Source organism: Pan troglodytes, chromosome 13, assembly GCF_028858775.2.
Source record: "Pan troglodytes isolate AG18354 chromosome 13, NHGRI_mPanTro3-v2.0_pri, whole genome shotgun sequence".
NCBI lineage: Eukaryota > Metazoa > Chordata > Mammalia > Primates > Hominidae > Pan > Pan troglodytes.
In genome coordinates, this window is record NC_072411.2 from 37338563 (window position 1) to 37354394 (window position 15832).

Below are 15832 nucleotides of genomic sequence, written 5' to 3' on the forward strand. Positions count from 1 at the left end.
GCCAGCCAAATGTTTTAATTAATGAATTTTATTTTATTTTACTTTATTTATTTTTTAATTTTTGAGACAGGGTCTCACTTACTCTGTTGTCCAGGCTAGAGTGCAGTGGCATCATAGCTCATTGCAACTTCTGCCTCCTGGGCTAAAGTGATTATCCCACCTCAGCCTCCTGAGTAGTGGGACCACAGACGTGTACCATCACACTGAGCTAATTTTTGCATTTTCAGTAGAGATGGGTTTTTGCCTTGTTGCTCAGGCTGGTCTTGAGTTCCTGGGCTCGAGCAATCTGCCTGTCTCAGCCTCCTGAAGCACTAGGATTACAGGTGTAAGCCACCACACCCGGCCAGATTTTTTATGATTACATTTTATTTCCACTATTGGCTCATAACTGATACTGTGTTTTCTATTTCTAGCATTTCCATTTTACTGTCTTACAATTTTCATACTATTTCTAAAATTCTCCATCTTTTCTTGCATGTTGTTTATCTTTTCCATTTGATGCTTTAACATATTATTCATAGCTATTTTAAAGCCCTTGTCTAATAGTTCTACAATCTGGGTCATTTCTGCATCTGGCTTTATCAGTTGCTTTATCTCTTGGCAATGGTTGTTTTTTTAAATGTCTTTTTTGTTATTTTGCAATTTCTATTGAATGCTAGGAGTTATGTGTAGAAGGATAGTACAGACTGAGGAAATGATAGTTACATCCAGAATTGAGCATGCTTCTTCCTTTGAGGTGATAGTATGGTGGGGGAGGGGACTGAGTGAATGTAGTCAGCGCTGAGTTCTGTTTAGGTTCTCTTGTTACATTTACCTTTGGAGCACCATGAACCTCAAATTCCCCCAGCAATGGGATACTTCTAGCTTGTAATACTGTGTGTCAAGGGTTTTGCTAAGTGTTCCTGCCACATTCTCAGCTTTCAGTAGTCCTGCACGCCTGTAGGATAGTAGGTTGTCTCTCTTTCCCAGTGGTAGATTGATCTTGAAGGTTTCTCAGTGTTAAGTTCATAGTGGGGGTTGGGGGACCTTTTGAGTCTCCTGGTACCAACTCAGCATAAGACAAATTTTTTGCTGCAGCTGAGCCTTGGGGGTGGGACTTTCTTGGTGTTCCTGTCCCCCACCACTAACAAAACTATGTCTTGTAACTGCAGGTGGTGCTAAAGGGGTCTCTGCCTCTCCCCTGGCAGTAACAGATCTCTGTCTTATATCAGTGCAGGGTCCTGAGTCCAACAGGGTTTCCTGCCCACTCCCCAGGGGTAGGCAGCATTTGTCCCTATCCCATCACCAGAAGCAGTCCATCACGGACTAGGCTTTGAGGTTGGAGGAGGGGGTACTCTGCCTCTTCCACAATGGCTTAAGGCTTTTGTTTAGTGTAAGAAAGGGGTATTGAAAATAGGCAGAGTTTTGAACTTCTGCTCCACTAATGGATATGCTCTCAGGACTCCCAGCTAGCACCTGCTAGATGCCAGTGGAAATAAAGCCTGTGAGTGAGTATAAACTCCCCTGTGTCAGGACCACTTTTATTGTGATCTTTTTTCTTTTTTATTTAAATTTTGTTTCTGAAAAAAAATTTGTTCTTTTTTGTTTGTTTTGTCTTTTCCTTTGTTTGTTTTTTATAGAATAGAGACGAGGTCTTCCTCTGTTACCCAGCCTGATCTCGAACTCCTAAGCTGAAGGGACTCTCCCACCTCGGCTTCCCAAAGTGCTGGGATTACAGATGTAAGCCACCATGCCTGAGTGAACATTCATAAAAGCCTAATTCCTTCACTTATAGTAGTGCTAGAACATTAGCTATTTTCTTCATATCCACCTTTATAATAACCACCTCTTCTTCCCCTTCTCCGCCAAAGGAAAAAAAGTTCATATGTTCCATCTCTTCTCTAAACAAACTAGTAAAAAAAGGAAGTTTCCTCTACATAAGAAAAGTCATCTAAAAAAACTTAGTAATAACATCATTTTTTTTTTTTTTTTGAGATGGAGTCTGGCTCTGTTGCCCAGGCTGGAGTGCAGTGGTACAATCTCGGCTCACTGCAAGCGCTGCCTCCCGGGTTCACGCCATTCTCCTGCCTCAGCCTCCCGTGTAGCTGGGACTACAGGCACCCGCCACCACGCCCGGCTAATTTTTTGTATCTTTTAGTAGAGACGGGGTTTCACCGTGTTAGCCAGGATGGTCTTGATCTCCTGACCTCATGATCCGCCTGCCTCGGCTTCCCAAAGTGCTGGGATTACAGGTGTGAGCCACCGCACCCAGCCACAATAACATCATATTTAATGGTGAAAGACTAAATGCCTTCCCCCTAAGATTGGCTACAAGGTAAGGCTGTTCAGTCCTATCATTTCTATCCAAAATTGTACTAGTCTTCCTTCAACGTAATAGGCAAAACAAATAAATAAAAGGCATATATATTACAAGGAAGAAATAAAAATGTCTTTATGTGCAGACAAAATGATCCTATATCTTCTAGAATTAACCAAAAATCCACAAGAACTAATAAAAGGAGTTCAGCAAGGTCACAGAATAAAAGGTTAATATAAGAAAATCGATAATAATTCTATACTTAGCAACGGAAACCTGGAAATTTACATTTTAAAAAATGCCATTTACAGGAGCATAAAAGGACACAAAATACCTATGGATAAATCTAACAAAATGTATTTAAAAAACTAGAGAACATTGTGGGGATAAATTAAAAGTGAACGATACTCTTTTCAGGGACCAGAAGACTAAATATTATTCAGAAGTAAATTCTTCCAAATTAGTCAACAGATCCAACACAATTCCAACAAAATTGTATACACTTAAAATGCTGATTCTAAAATTCATACAGAAAAGCGAAGGACCTACAAAAGACAAAGCAATATTGAAAAGGAATACAGTAGGGTAAACACTACATAATTTCAAGGCTTATTTATTTATTTATTTTTTGGAGACAGAGTCTTGCTCTGTTGCCCAGGTTGGAGTGCAGTGTCGTGATCTCGGCTCACTGCAACCTCCACCTCCTGGGTTCAAGTGATTCTCCTGTCTCAGCCTCCCGAGTAGCTGGGATTACAGGTGTGCACCACCACGCCCAGCTAATTTTTGTATTTTTAGTAGAGATGGGGTTTTGCCATGTTGGTCAGGCTGGTCTCAAACTCCTGACCTCAAGTGATCCACCTGGCTCGGCCTCCCAAAGTGCTGGGATTACAGGCATGAGCCACCGTGCCTGGCCTTCAAGACTTACTATAAAGCTACAGTAATCAAGCCATTGTAGTATAAGGCTGATGAATAGACCAATGAATGAGAATAGAGTTCAGAAACAGACCTACACATACATTGCCAATTGATTTTTGATGAAGGTGCCAAGGAAATTTAAGGAGGGCAAAATAGTCTTCTGTGTTCTGATGAGTGTTGTAACAACTGAAAATCCATATGTAAAATGACAAACCAAAACAAAAATAAAAAAATCAGAACTGCTACCTTTATTTTGTAGCATATAAAAGAATTATATGCCACAAAAATAATAGTTTATAGACCTACATCTAAGTCATCTATCACTTAGCTATGGGATATGTTCTCAGAAATGCATTGTTAAGGGAATGCTGTCATTGTGAGAACATCACAGAGTGTATTTACACAAACCTATATGGTATATGTATTTTTATTTATATATATATTTTTCATATGAAAAACCAAAGGACCTAGCATCATTACTGAATACCAATTATTTCTCCTACTTGATCTGCAATGCAATGTCAAGTGCCATTTATTATGTTTCTATATATGCTCCATTATAATCTTATGAGACCAGTGTTGTATATGTGCTGTTTTGTTGACTGAAATTTGATTAAGTAGCACATGACTGATAACCTAAAGCTATGGCATTTTTAGAAGAAAATATAAGAGGGTATCTTTGTGAACTTAGATTAGGCAAAAATTTCTTAGGACTCAAAATACAAAAAAAAAAAAGGAAGAAAAAAATTGATATACTAGATTGTTTCCAAATTTAAAACTTCTGTTCTTTGAAAGACAATGTTAATAAAATAGAAATCAAATCCATAGACTTGGAGGACATATTTGTAAAAGATATATATATTACAGAACTTGTTTCCAAAATAAAGAGTTCTTATTACCCCATATAAATATGGACTCAATATGAACAGATACTTCACAAAAGAAAATGAATAGACAAAAGGCACCAAAAAACATGCTCAACACCATCAGTCATCGGGAAAAGAAAAATTAAAAGCACGATGAGATGCCACTACATACCGACAATAACGGCTAAAATGAAAAAGATGGCAATACCTAGTGCTGACAAAGATATCAAATGGAACTCTCATACAATGTCAGTAGAAATGCAAAATAATATAGCTACTTTGAAAAACAATTTGGCAGTTTTTTTTATCAAGTTAAATCTATACTTTTATGACTCACCAGTTCTATTTCCAAGTATTTGCTCAAGGAAAATGAAAATATATGACAATACAAAGGCCTGTACATGAATGATTATACCACTTTGACTTACAATAGTCTAAAACAGAAATATTCCAAATGTCCATTAATAGGTGAAGGAATAAAAAAAAAAACAATTTTAGGGGCCAGATGAGGTAGCTCACACCTATAACCCCAGCGCTTTGGGAGGCTGAGGCAGAAGGATCCCTAGAGCCCAGGTGTTCGAAACTGCAGTGAGCTATGATTGTGGCACTGCACTTTAGCCTGGGTGACAGAGCAAGACTCTGTCTCTCAAAAAAAATTTTTTTTAAGTTTTGTTCCCATACATTGGAGGATGTAAGGAAAGCAATAAAAAGGAAAAGTAATAACATATACAACAACCTGAATCAATCTCAAAACCTTTATGCTAAGTGAAAGCAGCCAGACACAAGGCTACATGCTATTGTTCCATTTTTGTGACATTCTGGAAAGTGTAAAACTATAGTGACAGAAAGCATATCTGCGGTTGCCAAGGTATAGTGATGGGTGGAGGGGAAATGCTACAAAGGTACATGGGGGAACTTTTTGGCATGACAGGAATATCTCTATTTTCATGGTACTGATGGTTACCCAACTATACACATTTGTCAAGCCTCATCCAACCATACATTTTATTTTATTTTATTTTAGAGACAGAGTCTTGCTCTGTTGCCAAAGCTGGAGTGCAGTAGCACAATCATAGCTCACTGTAGCCCAGATCTTCTGAGCTAAGCGATCCTCCCTCCTCAGCCTCCCAAGTAACTAGGATGACATGCGCACTACCATGTCTGGACCAACTATACATTTTAAAAGGATAAATTTCACTTTATGTAAATATACCTCAACAATCCTCATCTTAAAAAATTATGTTACAAAAAAAATCTCAGAATCAAGAGGGGTGACACTCGTCAGTATTTACAGGTTCTACCATGGTGGTAAAAACAACTACCACAAATATATGATAAGTTTACTTGACAGTTACACTAATTTTACTAAATTCTAAAATCCTATATTTTTCACTTTTAGACAAACAGAATGTGAGCAAAATTACCTCTGTAGGGTACTGAACATGGAATATCAAAGGAAGATGACTGACAAATAAAAAAAGATTATTTGCAGTAATAATGCAGTAAAACCATGGGAATACTAATAATAAAGATGAATATAGTTCGGGCACGGTGGCTTACACCTGTAATCCCAGCAGTTTGGAAAGCCAAGGTGGGTGGATCACTTGAGGTCAGGAGTTCAAGACCAGCCTGGCCAACATGATGGACCCTGTCTCTACTAAAAGTATTAAAAAAAAATTTGCCAGGCATGGAGGCACGTGCCTGGAATCCCAGCTACTTGGGAGGCTGAGGAAGGAGAATTGCTTGAACCCAGGAGGTGGAGGTTGCAGTGAGCTGAGATTGAGCCACTGCACACCAGTCTGGGCAAAAGAGTAAGATTCCGTCTTTAAAAAAAAAAAAGAAAAGAAAAAAATGAATATATATATAATTTAAATGAGAAAGTATAACGTATAGTATCCTCCCGCATCAAAATATACCTGTATATTGGAAAAGATAAATATATGGTTGGATACAGCATTACTGTTTACTTTGAGTATGTCTGAATTTTTCCATAAAAAAGAGTTAAACAGGCTGGGCATGTTGGCCTGTGCCTGTAGTCCTGGCTACTTGGGAGACTGAGGCAGGAGAATGGCTTGAACCTGGGAGGCGGAGGCTGCAGTGAGCCGAGATCACGCCACTGCACTCCAGCCAGGGTGACAGAGTGAGGCTCCCAACTCAAAAAAAAAAAAAAAAAAAAAGAGTTAAACAATAGTAAAGAAATTCTGCAATATATAAATAACTTGCTTAATTAAAAACAGTAAAAGACATTGAATAATTTGTATGAAGACAAATACATGATGGCCCAGCAAAGAGTACCTTGGCAATAGCAGTTTGTTTAAACATGCGAGTTATCAACCCCATGACTGTCTCCATGGCACCTGAATTTGGAGTTCTCATTATTTTTTCCCACTCTTCAAAGCTGGTATTCAATTCCTATGTGGGAAAAAATAACATTGTTTATGAATATAGCATAACGAACAGAACAAATTAATGCAATCATGAATCATGTTCTACTTTTTTTCCTTTTCTCTATAGAAAGATATAAAAAGAAAATCCCCAAAGATTCCAACATGTTCATTTAAAAACATCAATGCAGAGGTAGGTCAGTCACATTTTCAAAATTATAGAAACCAATGATAAGCTGTGGGTGAAAACAAAGCCCTTTGCTAACAGCATAAATCAAACAATTATAATTTCTTCTTTTTTTTTGAGACAGAGTCTCGCTCGTTGCCCAGGCTGAAGTGCAATCGTACAATCTCGGCTCACCGCAACCTCCGCCTCCCGGGTTCAAGTGATTCGCCTGCCTCAGCCTCCCAAGTAGCTTGGATTACAGGCATGCGCCACCATGCCCAGCTAATTTTGTATTTTTAGTAGAGACAGGGTTTCTCCATATTGGTTAGGCTGGTCTCGAACTCCTAACCTCAGGTGATCTGCCCACCTCGACCTCCCAAAGTGCTGGGACTACAGGCGTGAGCCACCACACCCTGGCCTATAACTTCTTAAGAAGATACATTCTGTAAAGTGAACATAAGAAACATAAGAAAGCAGAGTAGTAAAAATGTATAAAGCAGCTAAGTACTTTTGTAAAAAGATGTGGTTTGATTTAAATAAAGATGGGGAATATTAAATAAAATTAATATTAAGTACAAATATAATCATATGTTGATTCCCTTTTATTTTTCTTTCATACTAATAGATAAGAAAATCAGATTGTTCTTATTTTAGAAGTAACATATTGCTCAATGTTTACAAAATGCTTATAAGCTTTCAAGATAACAATGAAAAACTCTGTTAATAAAGTCATTTTCAGATTTGCAGAAATTTCAGAGAATATATAAGCACTGCAGTCTCCAAAAGTAAACATGGATAAGGATTAGGTAAGGATTAGTAAACTGGTTTTCTGATATACTGAATTTCACGTCTTACAACATGATCACAGAGTTTTAGAATTTCAAGAATAGGGCTGCATGAAGTTATTCTAGAAGAGAGTTATTCATACTTTAAAAAGAAATTCTAGAGCAAGGAACACAATTTCCCTTGCTAATTATTGGGTTTCACACCTTCTATTTAGAATTCTTTTTTTTTTTTTTTTGAGATGGAGTCTCGCTCTGTTGCCCAGGCTGGAGTGCAATGGCGCGATCTCGGCTCACTGCAACCTCTGCCTCCTGGGTTCAAGCTGATTCTCGTGCCTCAGCCTCCCGAGTAGCTGGGATTATGGGCACTCGCCACCACACTCAACTAATTTTTGTATTTTTAGTAGAGACGAATTTTCACCATGTTGGCCAGCTGGTCCCAAACTCCTGATCTCAGGTGATCTGCCCACCTCAGCCTCCCAAAGTGCTGGGTTACAGGTATGAGCCACCGTGCCTGGCCGATATTTAGAATTCTTAATACTACATCTCTGTTGCAATTGAAGTTCTTTTTTCAGCAAAAATACTTTTTTTTTAAACCACTAGGTTACCATATCTTTTTATGTATCTGATGAATAAAATTGAATTCTTCCTGCTTTCTTGCTGAAATACAAAACCAATGTATAGGCTCTATTAATTAAACCTATTTTAAGAAAGCAAACCTTTCCTTCTGTGAAATATGAAATACGTATAATCTTTAATAGTATAATTCAAAATTATTTAAAGTAAGACTTTAAATCAAGCAACGGTTCTCACCTTGGCAGCTGCTGATGGAAGATCAAATGGAATACGCTGTCTGACTTTAGGGGGTAGCTGGGTTAAAACTTCAGTCTTTAATCTTCTAATCATTATGTCACTTAATAGCTGGTGAAGTTCATTAAGATTTGATGCCCCTCTACAATCCCACTGAGGTCTTTTACCAAAATATCTGTTAAAATGAAGACAAAACATGTAGCAAAATTGAATGCTGGAGTTAAGAAAATAATTTATCCAATGTGCTCTTCCTTTTAATGATAAGGAGCCATGACACTGTTTTCATTGATATTTCTGAATGAATATTAGTTTCAAAAAGCTCAGCCTGAAAAACAGTAATGAATAAGATTTGACACTGCTTTAAACTAAAGATGTTAGTGTCTAAGCATACTGTTTACACTGAGTTAATGCAAGGCTGTGATGAACTGATGACTGTGAATTGCACTAGGTCACTGTTTGTATATGGGGGTGTTATTGGCATTTTGAGTGGGCTCACACATGGTGGTGTTTTAGCAGATCTATCCATAAAGTAGGCATGAACTGCCAGTGCATCAGCCAGTCATTATAATAACCAAAACCACCCAGAACATTTTCTGTGCCCTCTAGGAGGAGATATTATCTCCAATAGGGCTGTTAAAGCATAGCAGATTGATTACATAGTGGTCTCTTCTTCCTTTGAAATACTTCTTCCTTTCTAACCCTTTCCTGGATTGACAGCAAAGGGATAAAATAAAAGAACACAAAATTACTATGAAAGAGAGAATGAGAGGAGACATCAGAGAATAAGTGCTTTGAAGAAATATTTAGAAGGCATAATGCAGATAGAAAAGTGGCAACTGACTTGGCAAAGGAAAGGAAGCGATAACTTAAACTGCTTTCAAAAGACAAGTTATTCTCTAGACCTTTCAGAAAATTAGAAGCTCAAAGCACCAAGTACTGTGAACAAATGTTAAGAGAAGGGTTGAAATCTAGTGGATCAATTGAACTTACACATTAGGACAATTGATCCAATAACATATCCCTATCAATGTGACAACCAAAATACCAGCCCATAAAATTCCCAATCATCTCCTAGGGGTCCATACTACCCACTACTGAAAACAGCTGTTAGAGAATAATTCACAAATAAAAAATTCCTGTTAGGTTGGATTATGATTACTAATATTAATAATTTAAGTAACTATCATTTTACTGGATAAAAAATACTGGGTGTATTTTAGCACAAATAGGTGTCAATTTGAGAAATGTGGAACTTGTTAACATTAGCTTTTTAAAAAATAAATATTAAACATAAACAATACACACAATATTAAAAAGATATACTTGTAGCCGGGCACGGTGGCTCACACCCGTAATCCCAGCACTTTGGGACGCCAAGGCGAGCAGATCACGAGGTGAAGAGATTGAGACTATCCTGGCCAACATAGTGAGACCCTGTCTCTGCTAAAAATACAAAATTTAGCCAGGCATGGTGGTGTGCGCCTGTAGTCCCAGCTACTCAAGAGGCTGAGGCAGGAGAATCGCTTGAACCTGGGAAGCAGAGGTTGCAGTGAGCCGAGATCGTGCCACTGCACTACAGCCTGGTGACAGAGCGAGATTCCGTCTCGAGAAAAAAAAAAAAAAAAATTATATACACTTGCATGTAGAGTCAATTACATAACTATAGTGAATGAATGGAATCTACTGTATGATAAAATTATACACATACCATTTAGTTGTCATCAATAAGAAATTTACTTGTTTAAAAAATCTAAGTGCTGTCACTATATAAAAATTTTTAACGGATTTGCTTATAATTGTTATAAATTGAATTGCTGAAACTTGTTCATTAAAATTTTTTGACTTCCTTTAATGCATCATGTCCCCATATTTATATTAAAAATTCACACACTAATAAAAATGGGAAAATACTTGCCAATACCTGTTCTGCATCTATTTTTCCATTCATACACTTAGGTATATTTTGATCACATGGTCACAAAAAAAATCTAACATTCAGAACTACCAATATTGGGAAGAAGTTGGTAGGTGGTGGTTTTTGTTTTATTTTGTTGAAAATGCAGTGTTTGCCATTAAAATGGATTCTTAAGCACACTCTCCACTTATATGAGACATTGTACAGGTGTGCAGTATGCTAGCTGGAGGCCTTTTGGTATGACTGCTACATGCTGGCAAAGACAACACACAAGTGTCTTCAAACAGGCTAACCACATAGGCCACACTTGCCTCCTGCAGAGTACCAACAGTTGTACTCCCAAAATGCAGATCTGTTTTGAAGTCTGAGCAATCTATTTTCAGTGTGTCATAGTGCCAGGACCTGGTCTGTAACAGTGAGGTTTCCTCACTGCTCCAGGGGAGGGTACACTATTGAGAGAAGTTTCAGCTAGTTGCCTCCTGGGTCTTATGCCACTAGTTGATCCTAAGCGCCATACGCCTGGTATGAACCATGGTTCAGAGGAATTATTTCTTGTTACCCACTCTCCCCACCCACATCTCTTTCATCTAGAGCTTCGAATGCTAGTGGTGGCGTTTGTTCTAAAGAGTGGTGACAATATCACATTTGCCAAAACCCCAGCCTCATGTTTGGGGTGCAAAGGGGAAATAAGAGGGATTAGGGAGGACTAGAAGAGGTGCCACCTGTGAACCTTTAGTCTCTTTAAATTTGCTGAATTTGAAGAATTTGCCCAACATCTCATGGATGGTAATAGTGGTGCTGAGATTTGAACTTGGGCAGTCTGACTCCAAAGTCTTGCTTTACTAAAAGCCAACTTTTACCTAATAATATAAAAATTATATTAAATATATTTCTTGGGATTATTTTCCTATGCTATTTACACACTATTTTGTGTGTGTGTCTGTGTGTGTGTGTGTGTGTATTGGGGGCAGCTACACAAAAGCAGGAGATTCTGGGACTAGGAAACATTCCTAACTTTAGGTTTTGGCCTTTATTTTTCTTAATTCTCAATTCCTACATATATAAAATGGGAAGATCCACTGTTTGGGGGATGGTTGAATAAACTGTGGGGCATGCCAACTATGGATTATTAAGCAACTATTCATAAGAATCACTTAGATCTTTATGTAAGGGGTAAGATGAATGTCGAAGACATATGTTAAATGATAAATGCAAGTCTCAGAGTAATATGTTGGGTATGAAGGATTATGTAGTATGTGTGTAGATGTGTGTACATATGTATGTCTGTATAATAATGGAAACAGTTCCAGAAGAATACACATCAAGATATGATACATTGCTTACCTTCGGGGTCATAGTTAAAGAGACCGAAAAGTTTATGTGAAAAACTGGGGTTTTGTTACCCCATTTTGTTTTCACTTTGTCTATCTGAAAGTTTACAATAAGCAAATAATGCTTTTGTAATTAAAATTCAATGACGTAAAAAGAATCTTAAAAAAAAAATACCTTCAATAGCTCCCACTTCATAGCATTGGTCTCCAAAGTGTGGGGATGGGTAGACTCCAGGGGCGTTCAAGTCAACCCACTGAGGGGCAGAAGGAACTTCCTCTACATATTGTATTCTTATCTCAGCTTTCTAAATTAGCTTCTCTTTCATGTAAGTTTTAAAATATACATAATGCTTAGAATAGTAACATGAATATAATTCATGCATTGGCAGTATGCTAAAAAACAATGCTTTAAAATGGGGTGTATACAGAGTTGAGAAGAGGGGCAAGTGCCTAGCAGGCATGGGCACAACTTGACTGACAGAATTGGCCAGTAAAGATACAATGAGCCCTTTTTAGAGTTAGACACTTTTGTTACTTAAACAGAATTACGAATAAAAAGTGAAGTACAAGTATGAGTCTATAATGAAAAAAACACAAGTTACACAAAACAAAAAATTTATGAATGCTTACAGATGTTCCTAAATCCAGAAAAATAACACTTTTTAATTAACCACTTATCACATCTATAATGTTTTTTCAACATTGTCCACTGCTTACGCTTTGACTGCCTCTTCAGGTGACAATAACTTTGTAATATTTGAGAAATAGGATACTTCAGTCTTTACTCAAGCATGGATGATCGAATTTTGTTGTTTATTAATGATAATTTTTTAAAGTTTATTTCAAGTTTATAACTTACTGTCATACTCTGTGTGTGTACATATATTTCTAATTATAATCAAATTTGAAAAAAATCTCTATCAAATTTCTGTCAAATATAAGCTATAAGAATTGAAAGAATTATTCGCAGATTATCCTCTGGCTCTCTACATTTCAACCTTGCTTCTCTTCCAGTACTCACATGTTCCCAGCATCTGGCACCATAAGACACGTTCGCACTGCAATATGTCCACTCACCCATTACCAGGATTATTTCTGGAAGCCATTCCTATACTAGGTTGGCTAGCAATAACCTAACTAAATACATAAATATAACCCACTAAATCCAAACCAAACATACCGCTAATATAATTTCTTCTTAGCCTGATCCCAACAACACTTGGTGATAACTCCACCATCACAAAACACAAGGAAAAATATGAGAAGAGGAAGATGTGCTGAAAAGAGATCTTTTAATATATTGAAAGTGTCTACTTCTATAAATTTGACAGGGACATATGATCCTGTGAAAAGTGCCAAAACTCCCTCCTAGGGTCTTGAAATGGCCTAAAAAGTGAGTGATTCTTTTTTTTCCCCCCAAGAGATGGGTTCTCACTATGTTGCCCAGGCTAGAATACAGTGGCCATTCACAGGCACAACCATAGTGCACTGCAGCCTCGATCTCCTGGGCTCAAGTGATTATCCTGCTTCAGCGACCTGAGTAGCTGGGACTACAGGCACATGCCACCAGGCCAAGCTAAAAGTGAAAGATTCTGAAGATTAAGGTCCATAGTTGCATGGGAAGGAAAGAAAATTATCAAACAAATTTGTAAATGCATTATCAAAGAGGTAAAGTGCATAGAACAAAGAGAAAAGGTGTAAATGAATAAGAAAAATATGTTTAAGGACAAAGTATAAGCAGTATGCTTTGGGGGTAGGTTTAAAACAAAAGGATACTTAATTCCTAACAAATTAAAATTAGCAACAACCAAAAAATTGTAAATGCCCCTAAAGACATTATGAAACATGAACTTTCTTTTGAGCTTAGAATAATTATTTTCTCATTCAGTTTTACAGAGTAAGTAAAAATTCATTTATTCTTTTCTAAATTGAAAGAATAAACATACACCTTCTAATCTCCTTTTGATCATATATAATTTAAAAAAGGCATTTCCCAGTAGCATTTAACATTAGCTTATGATGATGAAACAGGAAGTTTATGGCCAAGAACACATACACATGCAGAGTTAACTTTTGACTTCGGAAATCACCCTCTGATTTTTTAAAGTTAGGTTCTCTTGTGCCTCTTGTAGCAATCCTTTCCTCTCATCCTTGGCTCCTGGCAACCATTAATCTGTTTTTTGCCTTAGTAGTTCTGCACATTCTGGAATGTTATGTAATATAAATAGAATTATGCAGTAAGTAGCCTTTTAAATCTTATTTCTTTCACTTAGCATATTGCATTTGAAAGTTATATATGTTATTGGGTATATTAATAGTTCATTGCTTTTTATTGTCAAGTAATACATTCCAATGTATGGCTATATCACAATTTCTGCAATCACATTAGTTGAAGGACATCTGGATTATTCCAGTTTTAGGTGATTATAAATAAAGTTACTATAAACAGCTGCATACAGATTTCTGAGTGAACATATGTTTTCATTTATCTTTACTAAATACCCAGCAGTAGGATTTCTGATTTGTATTGTCAGTGTATGCCATAATGTTTCCAAAGTGGCTGAACATTTTGCATTCCCAGCAGCAATGTAAGCAATGTAATTCCCAGCAGAAAGTTCCAGTTGTTCGGTAACCTTGCCACCATTCTAATGCACGTGTACTGGCACCTCACTGTGATTTTAACTCACATTTCTCTAACGACTAAGGTCTGGGGCATTTTTTCATGTGCTTATTTGACTTCTGTATATCGCCTTAGGCCAAGCGCCTTTCTAAATCTTTTAACTGTTTTTAAAATTATTTTGTTTTCTTATTACTGAGTTTTGGGTTTGTTTTTTTTTTTTTTTTGAGACAGAGTCTCATTCTGTCGCCCAAACTGGAGAGCAGTGGCACGATCTCAGTTCACTGCAATCTCCACCTGCCAGGTTCAAGCGATTCTCCTGCCTCAGCCTCCTGAGTAGCTAGGACTACAGGTGTGTGCCACCATGCCGGGCTAATTTTTGTATTTTCTTATTTAGTAGAGATGGGGTTTTGCCATGTTGGCCAGGGCGGTCTCGAACTCCTGACCTCAGGTGATCTGCCCACCTTGCCTCCCAAAGTGCTGGGATTACAGGTGTGAGCCACCCTGCCTAGCTGAGAATTTTTAATATATTATTTTAAAAATTCCTTCTGTGTACTTATAAATTTATATATTCCTTTATCAAATATGTAGTTTACAATTTTCTCTCCAAGTTTATGGCTTGTCTATTCACCTCTTAACAGTGTTGGGGAGAGACATTTTAAGTTCTGATGAGGTGAAATTCATCACTTTTGTCTTTTATCGTTCATGAAGTTTGTGCCCCATCTAAAAAAATCCTTACCTAACCCAAAGTCCCAAATATACAATCCATTTATCATTAAATTTTGCATATTGTGTAAGATATGGTTTGGGTTTCTTCTTCTTTTCACATATGGATGTCCAATTGTTCCAAGAGCGTGTGTTGAAAAGACTAGCTTTTCTCCAGTGAATTGTCTTGCATATTGTCAAAAATCAATTGATCACTTATATGGGTCTATTTCTAGATTCTATATGTTCCAGTGATTTACATGTGTCTCCTGATTGACGACTGTAAAGAAAAATAGTGTGAATCTTATTCTTTTCTTCTTTTTCAAAGTTCTTTTAAAAAAGGAACTTTGTCTTTGCATATAAATTTTAGATTTAAAATGTCAATTTCTACAAAATCTTGGGTTTGATTGTTATTGCACAGAATCCACTGAACAATTTGAGGGAAACTGCCATTTAAAAAATATTGAGGCCAGGCACGGTGGCTCATGCCTGTAATCCCAACACTTTGGGAGGTCAAAGTGGGAGAATTGCTGGAGGCCAAGAGTTCGAGACCAGCCTGGGCAACATAGCAAGACCCAATCTCTATAAAAAATGAAAAACAATTAGCTGAGTGTGGTGTTGTGCTCCTGTAGTCCTCCCTACTTGGGAGGCTGAGAGAGGAGGATTGCTTGAGCCCAGGAGGTTGAGGCTACAGTAAGCTATGATTGTGCTACTGCACTTCAGCTTGGGTGACCAAGCAAGATCATGTCTCTTAAAAAAATTTTTGTTGACCAGGCGCAGTGGCTCACACCTGTAATCTTAGCACTTTGGGAGGCCGAGGCAGGTGGATCACCTGAGGTCAGGAGTGTAAGACCAGCCTGGATAACATGGCGAAACCCCGTCTCTACTAAAAATACAAAAATTAGCTATGAGTGGTGGCGGGCACCTGTAATCCCAGCTACTTGGGAGGCTGAGACATGAGAATTGTTTGAACCTGGGAGGCACAGGTTGCAGTGAGCCAAGATCGTGCCACTGCACTCCAGCCTGGGCAACAAACTCTGTCTCA

At 37.6% G+C, this 15832-nt stretch overlaps 1 protein-coding gene across 24 annotated transcripts in view; it reads right to left on the bottom strand.

Moving 5' to 3' along the window:
- ZRANB3 (zinc finger RANBP2-type containing 3) overlaps positions 1-15832 on the bottom strand; it is a 331454-nt gene that overhangs the window by 107659 nt on the left and 207963 nt on the right. For 20 of the 24 annotated variants that reach the window (XM_016949745.4, XM_016949744.4, XM_063791135.1 and 17 more), the window contains 2 exons: positions 8223-8394; positions 6373-6489 (listed from right to left, as the gene is read on the bottom strand). In XM_016949745.4, the coding sequence (XP_016805234.2) occupies positions 6373-6489; positions 8223-8394 (289 nt within the window). Of the gene's footprint in view, positions 1-6372; positions 6490-8222; positions 8395-13521; positions 13671-15832 lie in introns of those variants that run through there. The other 4 variants (XM_054679794.2, XM_063791146.1, XM_063791141.1 and 1 more) reach the window with 2 other exon arrangements.